The 23,677-nt window shown below is 41.0% G+C and overlaps 1 protein-coding gene across 1 annotated transcript in view; it reads right to left on the bottom strand.

Moving 5' to 3' along the window:
• The window catches only part of DNAH5 (dynein axonemal heavy chain 5), a gene marked incomplete at both ends in the record, with an annotated part of 180,216 nt that overhangs the window by 90,379 nt on the left and 66,160 nt on the right, over nt 1–23,677 (bottom strand). The window contains 12 exons of the mRNA XM_084233059.1: nt 2,409–2,562; nt 4,824–4,931; nt 5,729–5,863; nt 9,369–9,563; nt 10,197–10,384; nt 10,781–10,959; nt 13,429–13,601; nt 14,857–15,081; nt 15,823–16,035; nt 19,281–19,437; nt 20,171–20,334; nt 21,792–21,945. Coding sequence (XP_084089185.1) covers nt 2,409–2,562; nt 4,824–4,931; nt 5,729–5,863; nt 9,369–9,563; nt 10,197–10,384; nt 10,781–10,959; nt 13,429–13,601; nt 14,857–15,081; nt 15,823–16,035; nt 19,281–19,437; nt 20,171–20,334; nt 21,792–21,945 — 2,045 coding nt within the window. The remainder of the gene's footprint in view (nt 1–2,408; nt 2,563–4,823; nt 4,932–5,728; nt 5,864–9,368; nt 9,564–10,196; nt 10,385–10,780; nt 10,960–13,428; nt 13,602–14,856; nt 15,082–15,822; nt 16,036–19,280; nt 19,438–20,170; nt 20,335–21,791; nt 21,946–23,677) is intronic.

Consider the following 23,677-nt stretch of genomic DNA (forward strand, 5'->3'; position numbering starts at 1 on the left):
GATAGAATCATGGTAATTTTTATGATCGCTAATGGTGCTAAAGTTCAACTTCATAGTCACATTTCAGCTTTTCTGATAAAAGATATCCGTAAGACTGGCAAGACTACTTTTCAAATCTAATCATACTTCACAAAAGGTCACCAACTCCAAGTGTATGACAGGATCATTCATAGGTGAAATCTGACCTTGGTCTGCTCCCCAAAGAAGAGAAACTATCAAAAATTCATTCATAGTGATGGTCAGTAAAATTGAAAGTATCATAACAGTAGAAAATATAACATTCTAATAGGAACACTGTCAGAAAGAAAAAAAATGCTTGGCTTTGCTTAAAATCATTGTTCTGAATTCTTCTCCTAGACATTTCTTGACAATTGATTGTTGCATCTTCCTGGACTCAGCCCCAGACTGGGCAACTTTTCTTGTCATCACATCTGGGGGACCCCACACCCTGCAGGCCTTCCCTGTTCAGCCGCCCATAATGTCCACACATAGGTCTGATCATACCACCCCCCAGATCAGACTCATTCCATCACCAAGAGCAAAATCTAGGTATTTAGCACACCTTTCAAAGCTCCTCCTGCCAAACCTAATGTCCTACTTGAAATCCCCCTGAAAGCAAAGTCTGAGCTCAGGACATGGAGTTTAGAGTGGGGGAAAGAGACTAAAACAAGAAATGAGAGATAGTCAAAGGGGAAATTGCTGAGCTGTCACAGATGCAGGTCGCTGTGAAATGCAGGAAGTAGGACACATCACCAACGCTTCTGCCCCACGGTTGGCGATGTGCTGCATCAGGCTGTTCATTCCCATATTACCTAGCGGCCAGGCTGAACCAGCTCCCTAACTTCAGTGTCATCGCAAGGCTGAAAAATTGGAGATAGGACTGACCTTTAGGGTAGAAATGGCTCAATAGCTGCATTTCTAGCAGGGAAGGGCCCCAGGGCTGTGGTGTGGGCAACAGCACATCTGCCAAACCTCCTCATCTCCTCCATTCCCACCCCACACTCACGTCACATTCCCTCCAAGCCACAGCCCTTCCGGGCCCTTCCGCTCTCTCCAGTCCCTCCACCCAGACTCTTCAGTCTGCTCAAGGATCCCTTTATCCAGCCAACCTTCAAGCCTCCATCGAAGCAGCTCCTTCCCTGCAAGCTTCTCTCTCCTTCCCCAGACGGTGCCTGATCTCCTTTAGCTCTGCTCACAGCACAAGGGTCCCAACCTCCTCCGGGCGACCCTATGTTGACTTGCAAGCACCATCACCTCCCCCCACCCACACCCTGCAAGCTCCTTACAGACATGGCCATGTTTTTTCATACCTGCTTCCCCATTTCTAGCACATTCTAGCACATGGCCCAGCAGAACCTCCAAGCAGTAGAACATCAAAGATCCTCTGAATGAACAAATACATGAGGCAGAGGAAAGACAATGCACATGGATTTAGTAGAAGTTCAGTCTAATAAGCTTCTTGGTCTTTTGGATAATTAGTTTTCAGCAAGGAACAATGTGTTACTTAAGATAACAGATGTTTGTCCTACACACTAAAACCAAGAGCAAGTTAATAAACAGCAAATAGTATAATGATTACTTCATCCCTGCGAAAACTAAACCCAGCCAGGCCAGGGGCCCCATGGCTCACACACATCACACATGATGGAGCTACATTGGTTAACGTTCTGCACTCATTTTGTCAGGCCATTGTACTGGTGCATTTGTAGTTGGTTCTTCACAAAGGGCAGCTTCAAAACAACAACAATAATAATATATAATGGAATCTTTTTCAGCCACGAGAAGGGACATTTGGTCCTTTGTGACAACATGGGTGGAACATAAGGGCATAATGCTAAGTGAAGCAAGTCAGAGAACGGAAAACACTGTGTATTGCCAAAGTCAGAGAAAAGGAAAGGAAAATGGCGGTGTTGAGGGATCGAGGGATAGGGGAGGTTGGGAAGATGTTCGTCAAAAGGTACAAACTCCCAGGTATGATTAATTAATAAATTTAAGAATCTAATGCACAGCATGGCCATTCTAGCTAATAATGATGCGTCATATACTTGAATGTTGCTAAGAGGGGAAAGCTAAAATGTTCTCATCACAAAGAAAAGGTAACCGTGTGGCAGGATGGAGGTGGTGATAATCACTGTCCAACCTACAATGTGTCAAATCAACACAAGCAGGCATTCAACTTAAGAGCCAGTTCATATGTCAGTTACAACTCAATAAAATTAAAAATGTTTTCTCCCTCTGGTCCATTAATGTCACATGTTATTTCTAAAATGTGTCCAATATTCAATCAAGCAGTACTGCTCCTATAAAAAATATATTAGTGTAACTACCTCTGTGTCCCTCTAAGGACATTCAACTGTGTCACAACTATTGGAATGGCTCACCTCAAAGAACAGCTAGGCTGCCCCTACCTGTCATGGCTTTCATCAAGGTGTGGATGCAGGTGGTTTTCCCGGCTCCACTGGGCCCCAAGGTCATCATGCCATGCCGTACTCTCTGAGTTTCAAACAGCTGGATGATTTTCAGTTTCCATGGAGGATGGTTGATTAAACCAGCTTCTTCAACCTGAAAATTACACACACACACACACATAAATATCCACATTGGTCCACATCAACAGCACTCTGAACTTATCATTATGCTCAAAATAAACACAGGCATGGCAGAGTGGGGGGTAAAGAAATTAGAGTTGGGGTTCAATGGGTAGGCAGGAACAGTTTGAGAAAATGAAAAAGTTCTGAAGATAGCTGCCGCTGATGTTTGCATAAAAATGTGAATATAAGGGAGGGAGAGAGGAGCACAGGGGACTAAGATGATGGTGCATGGGTGCCTTGGGGAAGGAAACTCTATGGGACTACATCTGGGGAGGGTGGGGGGAAGCAAATATCGTTTAAAAATGAACAATGATGTAAAAAAATAATTAATTAATTTTAAAAAAAATTTTAAGATGTGAATATACCTAATGCCCTAATGTACACTTGAAAATGGTTAAAATAGTAAATTTCATGTGGTACTTTTTACAACATAAAATTTAATTGCATTTATTTCATTAAAAGTACATATACATAGAAAAAAAGATTGAACATAATTGAATGTTATCCCATCCTAATAAGAGCATGTGCATTTTGTCTTGGGGAATTGAATACATTTTATATTAATACTTTATTGAATAGTCATCTCAGGACCAACTTCAAAACAAAAGCTCAGTACAGACACAATGGAATACTACTCAGCCATTAAAAAGATGAACTCTTATTTGTGGACTATGGAGGAAAGCAAGCAAACAAAAGAAACAGAAACAAACCCTTAGGCTCTAGCAACAGAAGGGTGGCTACTAGAGCAGGAGGGAGGCAGGCGAAACAAGTACTGGGGGCTCATTGGTGGGTGATGGTTGGTGACTGGACACTTTCTGGGGGGTGTGTTGTGATGTATACAGTTGCTGAGCTGAGAAATTGTACACATGAAATCTGTACCATGTTGCAAATTAATTCTATCTCAATATAAAGAAGGAGAAAGAATAAAAATTCAAATACATATTTCAAAAATGTATTATACTTAATAAATGGAAAATTTTCGAGCATGCCAAGTTGTCTGAAATTCCATAAACTTCCAGTTATCTTTATTAATCTGCTGGATAATTTTTATTATCAAAGACACATATGGAAGTTATTGTTATCAACACTATTCAAAGTTTAATCTTCATAATGACACAATAAGATGAGCACTGTTGATATCTTCATCTTACAGACCATGAAACGGAGGCACAGCAAGACTAAGCAATTTGCCAAGATTATGACTTATGAAATTAGAGTCCAGGATTTGAGCCCAAGAAATTTAGCTCCACAGGTCACATTCTTAACTACCATTATGCTCAAACCCACTGTAAATAATGTTTTTATTTACTAAAATAATTTTTGGATAGTAACCACATATCACTTTATGCTATATGTTTGCTCTTTAGATTTTTATATACTACAAATTGGTAATGTAAATTAACTTATAAATTACTTTGTACTTAGCTTTTTAGGCAATGCTACAATTAATTCAGTCATGATAAATAAAGCATTTGCAAAATGAATTATCACTCTTACATGATCATGAAGGAGATCAAGTCTTTTATATACTGATTTTTAAGCAAAATATTCAGTGAATACAAACATTTGATTTTTATTAATAATATCTTAAAGGAATTCAAATGTATTTCATAAATATGAGCTAATCACAACTTGCATAAAATATTTTTTTCCAAACTCTTTTCATAGGAAAGCAAATTGAGAGACAAGATTCACACGACTCATTTCAATTCCTGGGAAGATTATAAAAAAGTAAAGTTAACCAAGCATCATGGAAAATTCAGACAACTGATGATATGCATAGTGGGGTCAACCCCTCAGAGCCCAAGGAAGAAATCATAAGAGATCCTGGACTCCAGAAGAAAGAATGATGATGAGAAGCCCTTGCAATTGACATGCAGAGACATGGGGGTGAGGAGCCTGGAGACCAAAGCAGAGTGGCAAACACCAGGACCACAGATAGAGCCATGCCTGCAGACCTGCCCCACACACAGCACTTCGGAGCTGGTGTGGATGGTCCATCTGAAACTAGGCCAGGAGCACATGGGCAACTGGAATGGCAGCTATACCATGATACCTCCTGGCAGGAAGAGCTTTGTTGCAGGGTGGGGAAGGTAGGTCTCTGCAAACAGTGGGTGCAGCCTCTGGCGTTGTTCTCAGAACCCACAGATTTAGGCCACATAAGGCACCCTTGATTCCCACTAAATGCAAATGAACCTGGCGCAGCTCTTCATGCCTTGTGAAAGGTATTACCTTTCTACTAATCGCCATTTCCAGTTCGGGGTAGCCAGCCTTGTCCAGCAGAATATTTGGGAAAAGGTCTTCAATCAAACTCAAAAATAAAGGTTCATCCTCATCAATCTAGAAAGGAAAGGGAAGTCAGACCAATGATTTGGCACAAACAAAGCTCTTCACAGAAAGACTGCAAATGCCCAAGACAGACCAGACTGTTGTTTAATCATTACCTTTCACAAGTAAATCATCCCGTTCAGTGAAATTGAGTGATATTTACCTAATATCTTCTATAAATTAAAATTATTTACAAAGAAATGCGGGGGAAGAAAAGGAAGGGAAAATACCACCCAAATGTTATCTTTCCACCAAAAAAGCCACTTTAGGGAATTGCTACATTATCTAATTAAATTTCTAATTAAAATTAAAAAGATGTTTTTCAATGAGACAGTAGAAAATTCATGAATTGGAACTAGCTTTGTAATTTTATTTGGAAATAAAAATACATCATTCTGTCACCCTGTACATAGGTCAACTGATGGCACACAATCAATGATCAGTATGTGTAACATAAAAGATTGTAAAATGATTACACACAGAATTATATACAATTTCCTGCCAAGATCTATAGACTCTTTAAAAAGAAATTTTAGTTCTAAAACACAAAGATGATTCAAGGTCATTGGAAACTTAACATGTGGATTTCTTATAGCCATTTCAATTCTACTGGAATAAGAATATTTAGATGAGATATGTCACCACAGAAATTCAGAAAAAATATAATCTAGAATTATGATCTCCTGAGCTTTACCTGACAATTGGGCATTTGCAATGAGCATCTTAAATAAATGTTGCCAACCCTAACCTACGCTAGCTAGTTGCACGGACACTTGAGTGGGAAGCACATCACCACCTGAGAGACTCACCAGTTTAGAAAGATTCATGTCCCGCAGCACACGCATGACGATGGTGGACTCCGTGTCCGTGGGGTTGGCTCTCTTGGCTGCCCCCAGAGTCCGCAGAACTGATAGAATGTTACGCAGACCGAAGTCATAATGCACCTGCAGGATTTGAGGTACACCAGGCTTACTTTCCATATGAACTCACCCATGGAGACTATAAATGCAGCAGAAAACCTATTTGCAATAATGTATAAATGCTGATTTGCTCTTAGAAAACTTGTGCAGCTAGTGAAGCAATAAGCTTTTTTGATCAATATTATTTTTAAGCAAATAGAGAATACTCAGGCATCCTCTCATTGTACTATCATTCACTGAAGCCCTCGTATCGGCTTGTAGGAGGGGGAGGAACAGACATCCTTTTGGAGAACAGATGTCCTCTTGAGTTTCCCCTTTTTTTATGAAGTTATGTTGCGTTATGTCATTTGTATTTTGGGGGCATAGGATCCCCCCTTCAGGTGTTATTACCATAACACCTCTGCAGAGCACCCACAGTCCCATCCTATAGGCCACTGGGCTCCCTCTCCACTTTTTTTCTCACCTCTTCTTGTTCCTTTCTCTCTGGAAACCTCACTTCTATAGTCAGCTTTCAGGGTGAGTTTTAAGTTTGGCTTTATCTGACCCTTTGTCTGGCTTCTCTACATTCCACCCATAAGTGACACTAGCCAGCAAATGACTTCTTAATCATTCATCAGAAAACATCTATTACTCCGCAATCAAAAAAGATAAACTCATGCCATTTGCAGCAACATGGATAGAAAGGGATCATGCTCAGCAAAATAAGACAGAAAGAAAAAGAAAAATACCGGATGGTCTCACTCATAGCAGGAATTTAGAAAACCTAAATAAGGGACCAGGAAAAAGACTCACTATAATAAAGTGAAAATCAAAATCAACAAGCAACTATAAACCAGAGACACTCTACTATGGGGGTGGGTGGAGAAGGGATAGGGTCAAAATAAGGGGGGTGGGAATTGTATGGGGACTGTAACCAAGATGAAATTGCATACATTGTGCAAAAATGAAAAATGATGTAAAAAATACATAAAATTTAAAAAGAAGAAAAAGAAAACATTTTCATGTCCCTAAAGCTAAAATTCAGAACCAGAATTAAACTGAGACTTCACTTGTGACTATTACAGGTAAGGAGGGAGGGGCTTGCTGCTAAGGAAGAAGACTAGCTACATCCCAGGACTGTCTAGAGTGGGGAAGAACAAGGACAAACCAAAAATCAAGACCCAGCTTTGCTACTTCCTGACATATGTTCAAGAAGTATAACCATGCCAAATTTAACACATATAAATTGAGTAATTAAAAACCAATCATCCAGCCACTAAGGTAGACAATATGGCAGTTACTCAAAAATTAAAAATAGAGCTACCCTATGATCCAGCAATCCCATTTCTGGGCACATATCCAAAAGAAGTGAAAGATGCCTCAAAGATACAGAGAGTTGTACACCAGTTCTCAGCAGCACCTCCCCGATGCCCAGGAGCTATTGTCCACCTGTGCTTGGATGGATAAACAGAATGCAGCCCTGGGTAGAATGCACATTATCCAGCCATAAAAAGGAATCCAACCTTGTCACATATACAACACGGATAAACCCTGAGAACATCATGCTAAGTAAAATTAACCGATTACCAAGACAAATCTGTAGGATTCTACTTATGTGAGGTGTCTATAATAGCCCAATGCACAGATGCAGAAGAGAACACAGCACTAGGTGGATGGGGACAGAGTTGCTGCTGTTCAGGGAACAGAGTTTCAGTTCTCGAAGATGAGAAAGTTATGGAGATCTGGTTCCCAATATTAAGAATACATGTAACAACACTAAACTCTACACATAAAATGGGTAAAATAGCAAATTTTATGTTAAATGCTTTTACCACCATAAAAAATATCTATGAAAAACCAAACCCAAACCATTTCCTGCTGAGGTAACTGGGCACAGTGTGTTATTTACTAGGCACCCCTTGGAGCACGATGAACATTAAAATATTCAGATTAAATCCTGGCCTCAGCAATTTACATTCTAGTAGAGGCAATAAAATAAAAACATGAGCAAAGTTACAGAAAAGTGACAATGATTTCATAGTGCTAGTGGGTGACAGGAATCAAGGAAAACTTTCAGGTGTTGGACTCAGTTCTATCTGAGTGAATAGGATGGTCGTCCCTTATGTGGACATCATCTAATTCACTGAGCACACAAATAGAACAAAAAGGTGCAGGAAGGTTGGATTTTCCCTCTCTCTGCTTGACAGCAGAGGTGGAATATCAGTCTTCTCTTGCTCTCAGTGCTCCTGGTTAAGGGAGCATTGGACTTGGACTAGAATCTACACCATCAGCCCTTCCTACTACATCCCTGGCTCTCCTGGGTTCCTGGCTTCCAGATGGCATGTCATGCAACTCTCAGCTTCCATGACTATGTAAGCCAATGCCTTAAAATAAAGGTCTTTAAATATATATATATATATATTTACACTCATGTATATACACCCATGTATATTTATTTATACACCCATTGTACATTTACACCCATATATATATATATATATATATATATATATATATATACAGGACATCCAGTTGGTTCTATTTCTCTGGAGTAACAATCTACTACAAGATTGCAGTGCTCATCTTGTTAGAAACTTTGAGCAAGCAAGAGGCCATGTTGGGACATTCCATGTATGCAAGAACTGTGTACAGCGTGGAGAACTGAAGGTAGCCTTCTCCAGCTGAAAACCAATGAGAAACTGAACCCCTCAGTTTTACAATGACAAAGAACTGAATTTTGCCAACAACATAAGAGATCTGGGTACTCCACAGTCTTTCCCCAGTCAAGTATCAGATGGAACCACAGCCCCCAGCGCTCCTGACCCATAGCAACTACAGAGTAGTGTGCATTCTTTTAAGCGACTAAGTTGTGGGAACATGGTCAAGAGAAAACTAATGTAGATGTGACAAATGATGACTTCCATGCCTCTTACCTGGACAGAATCTGTTAATACAAACAGTACATGAAACTACCAAGGAATTTGCAACACATAAGACAATTAGCAAAGCTTGGGGAAAAAAAATTGAGTTTGGAAATGATAAGGGCAAGAGAACTATACTAACCAAAATAAGTCAGGAGAAAGACAAATGCCCAATGACTTCACTCATATATGGAATATAAAGAAACACCGCAAAGAAATAGATAAAATTAAACCACTAGAAATGTGACTGAAGAACTGAGGCTGCTGGGGGGAGGCTAGGCAATGGGCAGCAACAGGGACAGGACATCCACTTGCAAACTGTGGTAAACTCTGGGTGCCTGGCGTAGGGTGTGGTAATACACATCTGAAGGGGTTTGATCCCATACCTCTAAATCATACATGGTGTCGTAAACCAGCGTTGCCTCAATAACTCAGAATACCAGAAAATGCAAAGCACTTGTTAATAGAACTATGCACATAAAAATTTTGTGGTGATACAGGTTTCTACTATTTATTAATACGGTGCTTTTTGTCAAGCACCCCTGGTCTACTACGTTTCAAAATGAGATACTTTCACTGAAGAAAAAACCTGAAACATGGCAGAGTACAGAGACCTTCCAACTTCGCACCTGCTTAGAAAGCTGCTCCTCACACAGCTTGTAGAGCGTGAAAAACTTCCTGGCCAGAACGATGTTGTCGATGAAGCCGCAGCTGGCCAGCTTCACCCTGATGATGATCTGCCTGTCGGGGACCATCATAGCCACAGAGCGGAAGTTAATCTTCAAATTTTCAGGGAGCTCCTGCCGCCCAGCATAGCCAGGATTCTACACAGAAAATAAAACCTCAGGATGGATGACACAGTTGTGGGGCTGCCACACACATGGACATGTTATTCATGAAAGGTTCATTCTGCACACATGCACATCTGGAATGACAGAGCAGCCACTTAGAGAGCTCGAGCTCCCTGTATCAGGGATCTAGGTCATGAGCTGCTACTATGAGCTCTGTTTAGCACCAAAGTCTTTTTCTAATATTAAATAACAATTTATTTAATTCATTCATTTTCCAACCTGTTTATTCTAGTTCAGCATCAATGACAGCTCAAAGCTATCCCAGTAGTTCAGGGCACAAAGTGGGAATGACATCACAGGACTAGTGCCATCTGTCTGTCTGTCTGTTTCACTTTCTCTCTCTCTTTTTGTCTCTGTCTATCTATCTATCTATCTATCTATCTATCTATCTATCTATCTATCATCTATCTATCTATCTCTGGCTCCCTCATACCTGGACAATCTAGGCACACCAAATAACTAAGGTAGTCCCAAAGTCTTTCAAACAGGAATGAAAAGTGCAGCCCCCAAAAGCCACTTATGGAAAGAAGGTCACGTATGATGGGGACTCTGCATGGACTCTGTGCTAAGAGGCTGAATTCAGCAGCTCCGCTCCTGGTTCCTTACCATGGTTAGAAAAAGCCCAAATTCAGGGTTCATGGTCACATTATCTCCATCGGTAAAAACAAAAGATTTTTTACGCTCCTTTTTACATGTCAGAATAATGGAAATTTGCTGGGCTGCCACAGAGAGGACCGGTAGATCGATACGGTTGAATTCATCAAAACAACCCCAGGAGCCAGACTGGGCCAGGCCTTAGAAAGGAAATTAAATAGAAAAACCAATTAGCATATAATTTTGGAAAGGCAGGAAAAGAAGCATTATGAAGGTGCCAAGACAAACCAGAGATGAATTTATTCAAAAAAAAAAAAAAACAAGTTTAACAAATAGATGTTCACAACATACCGAAAAATAGCTCACGATTTGGGACTTCATTTCTAAACACCCAAATCTGCAGCGATCACAGAACATTACAAATGGCAGGTGACAGTAACGCTTCATCCACACAACACTGATAGGGTCCAGGCTTTTTCAAAAGCTGGTCAATTTAAAAAATGGCACTAACATGTAGCCAATTGCTGGAAAATAAATCTTAACAAGATATTCCACCCTAACTGAAATTCCTCATGAAATAAGACATAAACCCTCACCTTTGAAAATCCGTCCAAGTCCTCGGAAATCCATCTGGTCCGAACAATTGAAAACCACAACGTATTTCCCGAGACACCGACCCATGTCCTTGGTGGTTTCTGTTTTCCCTGTTCCTGCGGGTCCAGCGGGGGCACCTCCCATGCTCATCCCAAGAGCTTGAGCCAGTGTGATATAGCACCTTAAGAGAGAGAGATCACTAGAACCATCCACAGGCATCTAGAAGTTTCTTCTGAGACATCACAGCGAGAGCGTCACCTCCCAAGGTTTAAGAACCGAAGATCAGACACTGTCCCTAGATGACCTTTCCAGAACTGTGAGCCTCCAGGTGCACACAGACGTGCAAGGAAGTGGATGTGTGTGTCTGGGGTTCAAATGAGCAGCCCCGGCGTGGGCAGAGGTCAGGGAGTCAATATGCACATGAGTGTTTCAAGTTTCTTGAGGGAAGGCAGAAAAAGGAAGGCAGGAAACCTGCAAGACAGACGGGCAGTCTGAAAAGACAGGAGCCGCCCTCCACGCTATTGGAAGCCCTAAGTCGTGAGTAGAAATGCAGAAAACCAGAGTCCTTGCCCGGTGTGTGTTCAGCAGTGAAGCAGATGAAGAGGAACCTGCAGGAGAGGGTGGGACCCAGGACAGCAGAGGACCCGGTGGGGGCTGGTGTCTGGAAGCACGTGAGAAAGTGTCACACGGAGCGATCAGCTCTGCACGTACTCCGATCAGTGAAAGAAGGCAGCTGGGCGTGCACACTGGGTTTAGCGACACGAAGGTCTGGGGGCTCTCTCACTGGAGGGGGAGGAAAAGGGCAACAGGAGAATAATGACATCCTCAGGTTGTCCTGGGAACCTGCAAATGAGCTTATCTTACGTGGTGACAGGGGCTTCACAGATGATAAGGGCCTTGAGCTGGGGAGATTATCCTGGGTCCTGTCATGAAGCAGATCTAACCCCGTGAGTCCTAAAAGGGAAGAGGGAGGTGGAAAGTGGCTCAGAGCGTGAGAGGGAAAGAGATCTGAAGCGTGAAAATGTCACGAGCCACAGTTGCTGTCTGTGGACACGGAGGAAGGGGCCGCGGGCCACGCGGTGCTGCAGCCTCAAAGCTGGGAAGAGTCTCTGCAGACGTCAGCACATCTGGACCGCAGGGAACAGGACCCTGCCAAGAGCTGCCGTGAGCTGAAGCACAGTCTCCCCCTAGAAGCTCCAGGAGGCAGCGCCCCCACGTCAGGCCGGCGACAGGTGCGTCAGACTGTGAAATAATTGATGTGTGCTGTCTGCGTTTCTAAATATGGTGATTGATTGTGGCAGAAATAGAAAACAAACCTGGAAAGCTTGGTTGGAATGAATTCAAGAAAAAAAGGGTGGAGGGAAATTGTGCTTCTGAGGAGTTTTGATAGGACACAGAAAGGGGAGGAAACCTGGAGCAATCACATGGGGGTTCCCTTCTGGACGCGACCGCAGCGTATGTGTAGGGTGACGAGAAAGGCCCAGCGGAAAGTGAAAATCAATGATGTCCTGGGGGAGAGTGGCCGTTGAGGCAGCACTAGGCTCTCTCCCGAGACCAGCAGAGAAAGTTCCCTGCCCAGGACTGGGCTGGGTCTGAAGGGCCAGAGGGAGGGAGGGAGGTTCTGAAAAGCTGAAAGAGCCTCACAGCCAGCGTTTCAAGGAATTCTCCACACTTTGTGAACAGCCACCTCTGACTTCAAAACAAAGCGGAAAAAAAACCCCAAAAGGATGTTCAGCAGCCTCCAGTAACAATCCTCTTCCATCCAGACACAAGAAGGAAGATAAAGGGTATGAAGACAGGAAAATGACACCCAATAAAATCTCTTGCTGCGCCTCCATTCTCTGCGGAAAGTGAACATTTCATGTCGTATCATAAATGAGCAGAAAGAACAATCAAGCAGATGGTAGAGCTGTTACAGCAACCTTTTATATTCCATCTGATAATATTTCAAACCTAATAACCCAAAGGTTCATTCTGTGAAGATGATCACTATTCCGTTTCTGCTCAGGCCAAATACTGATTTTAACACTCAGCCATTTTGTCCAGAGTAAGCACTAGGTGCGCCCCTGCATGCAGCAAATGCAATGAGCTGATGCCACAAAGTCTGAATTAGCCCCTTGGAAGGAACCTTGGAGATAACCCGGTCGATCTTTCAGAAGAGGACACTGAGTCAGGAAGTTGTGAGGTGACTAGCGAACACAGCTGGCAAATAACAGGTGAGAGGAAGAAGTGGGAACCGCAGAGTGCAGGTGATGGCCTCTCCCACTTTTTACCTGAATAAAAAAGCCACCTTAACTTTCTGGCTGTCGAGAAAAACAGGTGCCACGATCCCTAAAGCAGCTCTCAAGCCCGTTGTGATCTGCGCCCACTGAGACATGACAACTAACCCCCTTCCTGCCCACTCATGTCCACTGAGGTCATTGAAACCTCAAGACTGAAGGCAACGTCTGTTAGAGTCACAAACCTAAATCCCAGGTGAAGACACAGGTCAAAAGATTCAAATTCAAAAAGACTGAATTTCAAAGACTTTGGTATAAAAAAGCCCATCAACTCTAAAGAGATATTAAGCAGAAATCCCCTGTGCAACTGGAGACACTGAAAATGTCAGGCAGAGGGGAGGAGAGGTTTGGAGTCACAGCCCTTCCGTCACCTGTCTGTGAGCGGCGTTATGACAAGTCTGTCAGTGCAGCCCAGAAACTCGTTCTGGTAAATGAACGCCACGTCGGTGATGTGGATCATCATCTTGTCAGTATCTTCATTAAAATAAAACCTGCACTGTTTCAGCCACTCAAAGTCTGTCGGGCTCTTGATATGCATGTGACACTGAAATGCAAAAGGACGTGGTAAAACTGAGATGAGCACCATTAATTAAACACACACATTAGCATTCGTGTAGCTGATATCGGGGAACAATAGGAACCCCACATTGAGGAAAGAGATGTCAGCCCCATCACCATTCGACCCATTCCCGTATTGGTCAGCAATGGGGTTTTAGAAGATGTGGGGATATGAAAATCCAAGAGACTCCCCTCACCGGGTCCCCCCAATTTCTATTTCTTAAATTTCAGCCTTCAATGTCCAACGCCACAGCCCTAATCATGAAATACAGTCTATGAAAGTCAGGGCAAACAAAGGCAGAACAAAACCATCTCATTAGGATAAAGGCATCTCTTGTTATTATGACAAAGTACATCGTTAGATTTTTTTTTTAATCCATTAATTATTTTTCCTAGCATTTGCAGCAGGCCAAAAAAATCTAACATCAAAATGACAGGTTATTGCCAGCAATGTCTTTGTGTGAATTTTTAAATAAAAATTTAAGCCATTTTAATCATTTTCCTTGACAAATAAGAAATCTAAAATTATTCTGAGTCCATTATTTCTGAGAGGCAAATAATGTGCTTAACTATTAACAGGGGATTAGCAGAGAAAGCTTGAATATGCTGCTTTTATTTCCTTTACATCAGAACCAATCTTTCATAATCTCTTTTATATAATGGGGTGAGGCACAATCCAGAAAATTATTAGGAAAATAAGAGCTTCTTGCCTCTTATTGTATTTTATAGCAGAGGACAAATTTCATTTCTTTTCACATTTCCTATTTTCTATAGCCACATAACTTTCTTTTCCACCCTACTCTCTTTTTAAAGGCAAACACCTGCATGACACCTGAACATCACAAACTCTATGAAGAAAGCACATTTGTAATTACTGACATAAAATGCAGCAAACCCTGTTAGGATGTGATTTCTCAAAAGCCTCGAAGTGCTAACCAACCCAAAGACAATGCAAGCGTCTCAGGACACTCCCTGACATCTGAGCCTTAAAAACAGTCACATAAAGAATTTTAAAATAAGGTCTCGTCTCATAGCCTCGATCAAATCTTAGTGTAGATCATCCAAAGATGACTAAAATTGCAGCTAAAAACTGAAAACAGAAGTCAGCTCTCATCATGAAGTTGGATGCCTGGATTTTAACCTTCTCTTTGAATTCATTCAAACTAATTCCAGTGAGTAAACCCAAAGAGTATCTCGTGTTTGCTTTTTGGCAGGTGCCATGGCATTTATAAGGTATTCACCAGGTCATCGAAGATATCCCTCTGGTGCACGTGGATCGTGATCAGCGTCTCATATTTAACTCGCTCCACGGAGCTCAGGTCCTGCGTGGTGCAGTCTATCAGGGTATTCAGGAGCTCCAGGAAAGACTGGTTGGTTTTCTGCATGATTTTCTTATCAAACTTGGCATTTCTAAGAGCTTCTTCTGAATCCCGTGTCCATATCATTTGAATTCCTAATAATCCCACCTTATGGAAATTAAAAAAATTAAGGCTCCATTAGTGTATGTGACCTGTTAATATGTTCAAATAGAAATTACAATATAATGAATAGTAGTGATTACAATGCAAATGAAAAGCTACCCTCGACCTGGCTTGATGTTGTTTCAAAACCTGTAGAAACTGCATGTTTGGCTCACCAGGTGATTAATATCTATCAGTCTTGTGATGTATCTACAATTTCTTATAATTCAGTTTTTACAATGTCATATTTCTCCTCAATGGATTTCAAATTACTGGCAGATAAAGAGTATGTCTTGAATCTGCTTTCACCAAACAAACACAGGGTTTGCATGTAGTAAATACTCACAATATCCTAATTGATCACATTGGCTAAGAAAACATCATTTTTTGTATTTTAATACTGAAACATATTGCTCATGATTCTGGTAGCACATATTTAAGTACATTTTTATGATGTAAGTTCTGAAACAATTCAATAGAAAAAAACTTTTAAATTGAAAGTATTCCAAATAGCTCTACAACACAAATACATATTTATATTTGGTTATATATTCATGTATATATATTTACTCATACAAATAATTTGTAGCTGAATTCTTTAAACTTATCTACATTTAGCAAATCCCTGTGAAGACCTTAATAATGATCCAAAGCTATTTTAGAGACAGTTGTGTAGTTACAATTGGCAATGTATGAGATCTAAAATGACTATTCCATAAAACTGCTTTCCAATTTCAGTATACAGACCTGAGCAGGGAATGAAGAAAGGAATTCAATCAGCTGGAATCCTGTTTCTTGAATATTTTCAGCCGCCTGGCGAATCACAAGATGTAACGAGTTCTGAGATTCCTCCAGGAGAGAATTAAGCCAAACTTCCACGTTGCCCTCTGCCATCACCGGTTTGGCCAATTCAATTGTCTCGCCCTCTCGAGAGGAAATTGACAGGATGCGATCATAGATCTGTGTTAAAAGCCAAAAAAAAAAAAAGCTATATTCACATAAAGAATTAATTTGTTCATTGCACTCTTGTCAATGTTACCCTTCCCATAGAAAGTTAAACTATGGATTATAAAAGGCAAAATACGGATTTAAAATCAAATTCAAACCAAGGGAAATGTTACCCATGAAACCGAAAATACTAAATCAATTTCAAATATTCTGAGAGGAAGCCAAAAAAAAAAAAGCTATATTCACATAAAGAATTAATTTGTTCATTGCACTCTTGTCAATGTTACCCTTCCCATAGAAAGTTAAACTATGGATTATAAAAGGCAAAATACGGATTTAAAATCAACTTCAAACCAAGGGAAATGTTACCCATGAAACCGAAAACACTAAATCAATTTCAAATATTCTGAGAGGGGAAATTTTGCTTTCTAAGAGAAATATTCAATACAAATATGATGAGCAAAAATAAATAAATAAATTCTCTAAAGTCCCTGCAAATGAAAAAAGACTCTCTAGAATCTGTCATCCACCACAGGTTATGAAGTTGAGACTGGCAATGGCCTGGCCGATGTGGTCTGTGCAAACACCTTATGAGGTCATTGTCTGCTAGACACAGTGCTCTGTCCTGGAGTTTTCAGTTGCACACAATATTTTCTGATGCAAACCCTTAGTCATTTCACCTCAGTTTGCACACAGTACAACATGATAAGGCTAGCATCGTTTCTAGAGTTCTAAATTACAGGTTCAAATGGTGCTCTGCCATTCACTGACTATTAGGGACTAAATCATGCCTGCCCTGCTTGCCTGCACACCTCACAGGCTGTTCTTGCCAACTAAACAAAATAGTGCAAACCATAAACACAGTGTCTGTTGCTTGAATTCTTTAGAAACTGGAATATTTTCCCTTCAACCAGATGGCTTGGGCTCAGATTTAGTACTGTGTCAATGAAATCCTCATTGTAGACAGAGGTGGTCACCCAAGAAGCCAGGGGTCTTCAGCGTCAGGGCCCTTCACATGCATAGATCCTTCCAAGTCCACCATAGAAGTTTGTACCTACAATTTTACAAAATTTGGGACCCATAAACTAATTTTTGCCCTGCTTATAGAAAACTTATGGCAGGAATAATCCAATTTTTTTTTAAAAATCAATGCTATTCTAAGAGGCAATTGCTATGACAGAGATTAAAAATGAGAAAATTTAAATTCTCTTCAAAGAGACAGTGAGAACCTTCGCTCTAGACCCTGAATTTCCTGGGGTTATAGGAGAAGGATGAGAGGCAAACTTGGGGAGGAACTTCTGAGTGACTCAATCCCCTTTCTCAACCCACACATCCAGGAGATCTGGAAGAAACACTGACTTTAAGCCACGCAAATCCATCCTGTCTCCCCTTCCTCTCCACCACCCCCTTCATCAACACTTCTTGTAGCAGCTCAGCCTTTTCCATGTTGACTTTGCAATTGCTTCTGACACTGGTTTTCTGAAACCCCTTCTCTTTCAGCTCCTACACTTCGCCAGAGAATCATCCGTAAATAAATCGGGTCCCTGATGTTCAGATTGAAGCAGAACTCCATAGGAGGATGAACTTGGCCCACCTGTCATGGCCTCCTCCCACTGCTCTCTGTGCTTATCTCTACCCAATGTGGTTTAAATTGTGCCCCCCAAAAGTTATATGTTGAAGCCCTAAACCCCAGTGCCTATAAATGGGAAACTATTTGGACATAGGCTCTCTACAGATGCAATTGAGTTAGGATGAGGTCACACTGGGCGAGGGTGGGTCCTATGCTAAGGACTAGTGTCCTTTAAAAAGAAGTTGATATCAACACCAAGATACAGACACAGGGAGACCATCGTGTGAAGACAAAGGGAGAGACTGTAGTGAAGTGTCTATAACCCAAGGACACTGAGGACTGCCAGCTGCCCCCAGAAACTAAAAGAGAGGCATGGAAGATTCTCCCTTGGAGCCCCCCTGAGGAAGCAAGCCTGCTGATATCTTAGCTGGGACTTCAGGCCTCCAGAAATGTGAGCAAATCACGTCTGTTGTTTTGATCCAAGGCAGCTCTAGGAAGCTACACACTCTGATGTCCAGGCTGTCCACAGCTCCCGTGCCCGGGATACATGTTTCCTTCTGACCATGTGGGGTCTTCCCCACTTGCCTGGTTATGTTCCACTCACCTTCAACAACCAGTTCTCACACCGTGCTCTCCTGCAGAAGTCTACTCCCAGCCCCTTACACTCAGGGGAGGCTCCTGAGAGGCATTCCCATGAGCCTTGTGTTTAAATGACTATAACAAGTCAAACATGATCGAGTCTGGTTGCCAACTATCCTTGAGTGTTGCGCTACACAAACAGTGGCCATATTTATGCGCTCTCTTCTACCTCGACCCCCTGACTAGCGTCATGCCTGATGCATAGCAAGAGCATGGAATCAAATGAGAGGCTTGAAATTGCCGACAGTGGGGAGCTCCGCCACTGTTGTCACTGCCCCTATACGTTCCAGTTGTTTCCTTCTCTGGCTTCTCCACCAGAGCACAGCTCCTGAGGTTGGTTTATTCCCGGTGCCAAGCACAACACCTGGCAAATGGTAATTGCTCAACAAATGCAAACTGCATGCTATGATGAAGAGAAAAATGATATCTAGGGTCTGCACAAAGCACCAGGTGGGTCCATCATTAAACTGAAAGGGTTACTATCCTAGGGAATTGGGGTGAAAGGGTGGCTCAGACAGTGTCTTCTAGCTGTCATGCAAATGTATTCTTCCTCACATCCAGAAACCTCTTTCGGACCCCTGAGAATGCCATGATTCCAGAAACTTGTTGGGAATGTAAAAAAGAAAAATAGTTTCAGTCAAGCATAGTGAAAAACAGGAAAGACCATCATGCCAATAACCTCTGAAGCCTAATTAAAACAAGCAAATCACTATGGCAATTATGTGAATCGAGGCACTATTTTTTTGAGTAGTGGGTTTCTTTGTTTTGTTGAATAACCAAAGAGTTAACTTAGCATGAAAAACCATGAAAGCTACATACTAGGCACCCCTAACCATGTTTAAACCACTGATTATTCAAATCTGCACTTTGGATATTAAGAAATCAGAATTTGAAAGCAAATTGGAATCCAAAGTGTATTTTTAGTCACTGGCTGACGTTAATGGGCAAGAAGAATCTTTTATAAACCTAGTATTAGAGAACAGTTTGATAAAGACGGCCAAGATTCTAAAACAATCTTCCTGCTGACCAGCATTAGGATTAGGCCAACCTTTTCATGGAACTTGACGGTTTTAATGTTGTCAAACACATTCAGCAAATGAGCTTGTATAGTGTGGGCATCTGACGCCTGCCCCAGGATCTCCAGAAGGGCAGGATCTGAGACAAAGAAGAACCGAGGAAAGCAAAGTCGTTTTTTCTCCAAGTATCTACATGGGGAAGAAAAAGATAAACTTTATAAACACAACAAGCTGGTCTTCTAGGAATAAATTAATCTGGATGGGGATTAGGGGGAAAGACTTTGAGACAATCTCATGCTCCTGCTCAGCATTTTTCATTTAGTTTGGCTGTTACTATTTTTTGCCCAGCAGCATTCCATATTCAGAAGGGGAGACAATTTGTTCTTTCCAGAACAGGAGGGAGAATTTCTTCATTTATCGCCAATGTAGTATATGCATTAGACTTCAGCAGGGAAGCCTTGTATTTTGTTTAGAACAGGGGGAAAGTGCATAAGCCGGGGCACGTGTCTGTGTTAAGTAACAGGTCTATTAAGCTCTGATTTCTGTATATCTTGAGTGTTGAGTACATTCCATACTGTTCATGTAGTTCTTGGTTGACTATAATAAAATATTTTGGTTTTTCAAATGTTGGTCCAGAAGGACATCAGAAAAATAGGTATATAGATTTAAAAATCAAACACTACAAGGAATATTTGTAAGATCTTTCCCCAGAGATGGAAACAGCCTTAAGTCTCTCATTCCAACACCAGGACAAATCTAGAAAGTGTTTGGAGAGAATAGAAGACTCCAAACTATTTATCTAATCTGTGCAGCCATGCTAGGCATGAATAAAGTCTTAGAAAGGAAAACCAGTTGGGCTGGTACCCTTACTCTGTCCACTCCTTTCCATCTAGCAGCTAAGAAGGCTGCACAGAGAACTTACCCAGTGAGGGATTTCTGGCATATTTCCAGCTGGTCCAGCAAGTGTGGCAAGAGCTGCCCCAGTGTCTCATCCCCGACACAACACTGAATCACATTTGGCATCTCGTGCGCCCGAGTCATGATCTTCACCCAAGATTTATCTATATTGGAAAAGCGCTTGGCTTCCTGTGGGAACAAGGTGATAAAGCACAGTTGGGGTGTCTGTGTTCTTGGGGCCGAGACCGCACCCCTGCTGTGGTCAGAAATCTGAGCAGCCCTGCACTCCAGCCACCAACGCCTGACATCACACATGTACCCATTCTCCTGGGGCCTTTTGCCACGTGCCACTCCTTCTTAAAGAAACTTTAGTTCAACCCTACATCCCCACTATGTTGCCTTAAAAAAAAAGGAACAGGTGCAAAAATAATCCTAAGAGACTATTTGGGAGGGAAGGATGGGTCTGATTGTTCCACCAATTATCTGTAAAAGAAATGAATTTTCTATCTTTTGAGTTTTCTACACTGGACTTTGAATTTGTATTTAGAAAATTAAACAAACATTTGAAAAGCAGAACATTAGTTCCAATATAAGCCTAATATTGGGAACTTTTTTAAAACAGAAATTTTTCAAGGAAATTGGACACTGTAGAGATTATTTTCAGAAAGTAGAATGATTTTTATTTTCTTCCTTCCTTAAACATTTCTGTATTTTTCCAGTGATCACATACTATCAGCTGTAAGAGCAAGGAATCTCTCCTTCCATATTACATGTGGAAGTTTCCATTAAGTCCAACTTGAAATTCTTCTTCGCTCACTAAGAAGAAAAATATGCCCACATACAAAAGCAGGAAGAGACAATATAAATATATCAATTTTTAGCGTGTGGATCCATTTTGCTGATGGCCAAAAAAGGAAATCAGCTCACATATCTGTCCTCTGTAATTAAACTGAAAGTCAACCTGGTGCTGGGGCACCAATGAGGAGAACACGCAATATAATCGTGCTTCCAAAGCTCGGAGATGTTAAAATGTTATAATTTCGCAAACAATTTAAGATAATTGAATAAGAATCCTTGAGATTTGGTAAAAATGTTTTTTTTTTTTTTTTAAAGCTTAAAGCACACTCCACATCTACCTAGCGAGATGATTACAATTTGATGAGAAAACACACTCAACATTTTCAGAGGACCTTTTGTTTGGGAGATTTTTTCCTGCAGATTTCCACCCCTGCATTTTACAGTACAGATATAATTGGATATATTGTATGGTGCGAGCTATTTTTAAATGTCAGTAGTAGATGAACAAATTATCTTACCATTGTCAAGATAACTGCTTCATAATTCTACGCTGTTCCAAATTCTACCTTCAAATTATCTGAAGTATATCAATTATACAGGTTTTCAGTCTTTGTTTTTTAACCCTCTGTTTCCATTAAAACCTCACAGTTTTGTCCATTCTCTTATTTTCAACCTCCCCCTTTTCCACAATTCCTCTCTCACAACAGTTCCACAGCAACACCAAAAAGTCTGGGGAGGAGGTGGCTCAACAGAGGTTGAAATATCACATTTTTAAAGTAATTGATAGTTATTAGGTGGTTCTCTATGTTTAAAAACCTGCTGTATAATCGTAAGGAAAATTCTAAAACCTTGGGAAGCTGCTTGGCAATGTCTCCTCCCACGAAGACAGCTTCTAGGTAAATCCACAAGTTTTGCACCATCATCCAGTTCTCGATGATGTCTGTTGAGTTGGAAAGGTACTGCACCCATTTTTGAATCTGGGTTTTGAATGGCATATTGTACCTAAAATGAAAAATATGCTCAGTATTTGGTGTTTTGTTTCTATTGTTGTTATTTTCAAACTAAACAGATTTTTAATCCTAATTTTTACCTTTTTCCTTACAAATTTGATTACATTGCTAGCTTTTAAAAATGATGCTACAGAGTGATTTATTTACCACCATTTACTGGGCATTGTTAGACTGGTTTTTCCCTTTCAGTCCAGAGACAGAGTGGTGGGAGACTTGTCTTCAAAGGGGCAGGTCTGGCATTGGACTTGACTCCATTCAGCTTCTAGAGTGATAGAATTCTGGTCATTGTTGCAATGGCCAAGAAAGTAATATTGTCTCGACTGAATTTCTGTGCCTATGACTGGAGTCTATGGCTTTCATACCACACAGAGCAATTAGAGAATCATTGCTGGGATCCACACAATTAATTGAATTTCCAAATATGATAAGATCAGGACTCTCTCTTCATCCTCTCTTCTTCTGGGGCACTTTCCAGATCCCATCTATTCAAGTCCATCCCTCTCAACTTTGTGGGTATTTACATGAGCATGCATGGACACCCTGAAGGCCTCTTCGCTTCCTTTTTCAGTTCAGCCAATCTTCCCCTTTTTCTTCTGGAGATAGAAATGACCTCAGTGGTCTCCTGATGTCTTTTTCTTCTTCTTTATATGTAGAACTTCATTTCTGCTGGGCCAAGGAGCTGCCCAGTGAATATACTGAATTTACCAGCCTCCTCTGCAGCAATGTGCAAACATCAATAGTTCCATATCAATAGTTGTCAACCTTAGCAGCACATTGGAATCATCCAACAAACATAAACTAATGATGCCTGTCTGGGTCCCACCTCCAGACTCTCTGATTCAAACCAGCGGGATCTGGCCTAGGCATTGAGAGGTCTGAGTTCCCTATTGGTCTAGTGGATAGCTAGGGTTGAGAATCACCTTCTAGATGAGATATAAGTGTCCATGCTCCAACCTGACCCATGGACTTAGGTCTCCTTTTCCATGAGAGAGACTCAGACGTTGGTCTTGTTTATGTGATGTTGAATATGGCACTTGCATTATCTGCAGACCAATTTCACCCTAAACTGTTTCTCCTCTTCTCTCTCCTCTCCCTACCAATCTCCCTACTTCAACAAAACAAAAATTGGAAGTCTTCTCAAATATCGGTCATACATGCTAGTGAATAAAATTTTAATTTCTGTATTCTTAATTTTTAAACAGCATGTTTTCATATTCCACCCATATTTCTGTGGGGTTTATTTATGCCTTTCACCAGAAGGTAGTTCCATAGCAACAGAGATCTTTGTTGTATTCCCTCGTCTGTGCATAGCTCCTATAAGCACACGTGGCACAGAGACAATGCTCAGTAAATATGTGTTGCATATGTGTTCCTCATGCAACTGTCTGTGGATCAGATGACATTAGTAAGGAAAGTGCCCCATTCCCAACACAAGTCATTTTTATTTAATTTACATGTGTGCCTTTTTTACTTCTCCCCAATGTATTATTTTTTATCTATTCTTTCACTACTGGGTATAAACAGTAACCAAACTATTAAATCTCACACAGTCCTAAGCAGCTCAGACTCAAGATTACTAATGGTCTAAATCTCCAAGCCTAATTTGATATTATTTTACTCGTTTCAAAAACTTAAATGTACACATAAGTGGATAAGGAGGGATTTTTATTGAAGCAGTGTTACTAGTTATTACTTCCAACTTTAAATTACTGAAACATATATAC

The sequence above is a fragment of the Talpa europaea genome (assembly GCF_964194135.1).
Source record: "Talpa europaea genome assembly, chromosome: 5".
Classification (NCBI taxonomy): Eukaryota; Metazoa; Chordata; class Mammalia; order Eulipotyphla; family Talpidae; genus Talpa; species Talpa europaea.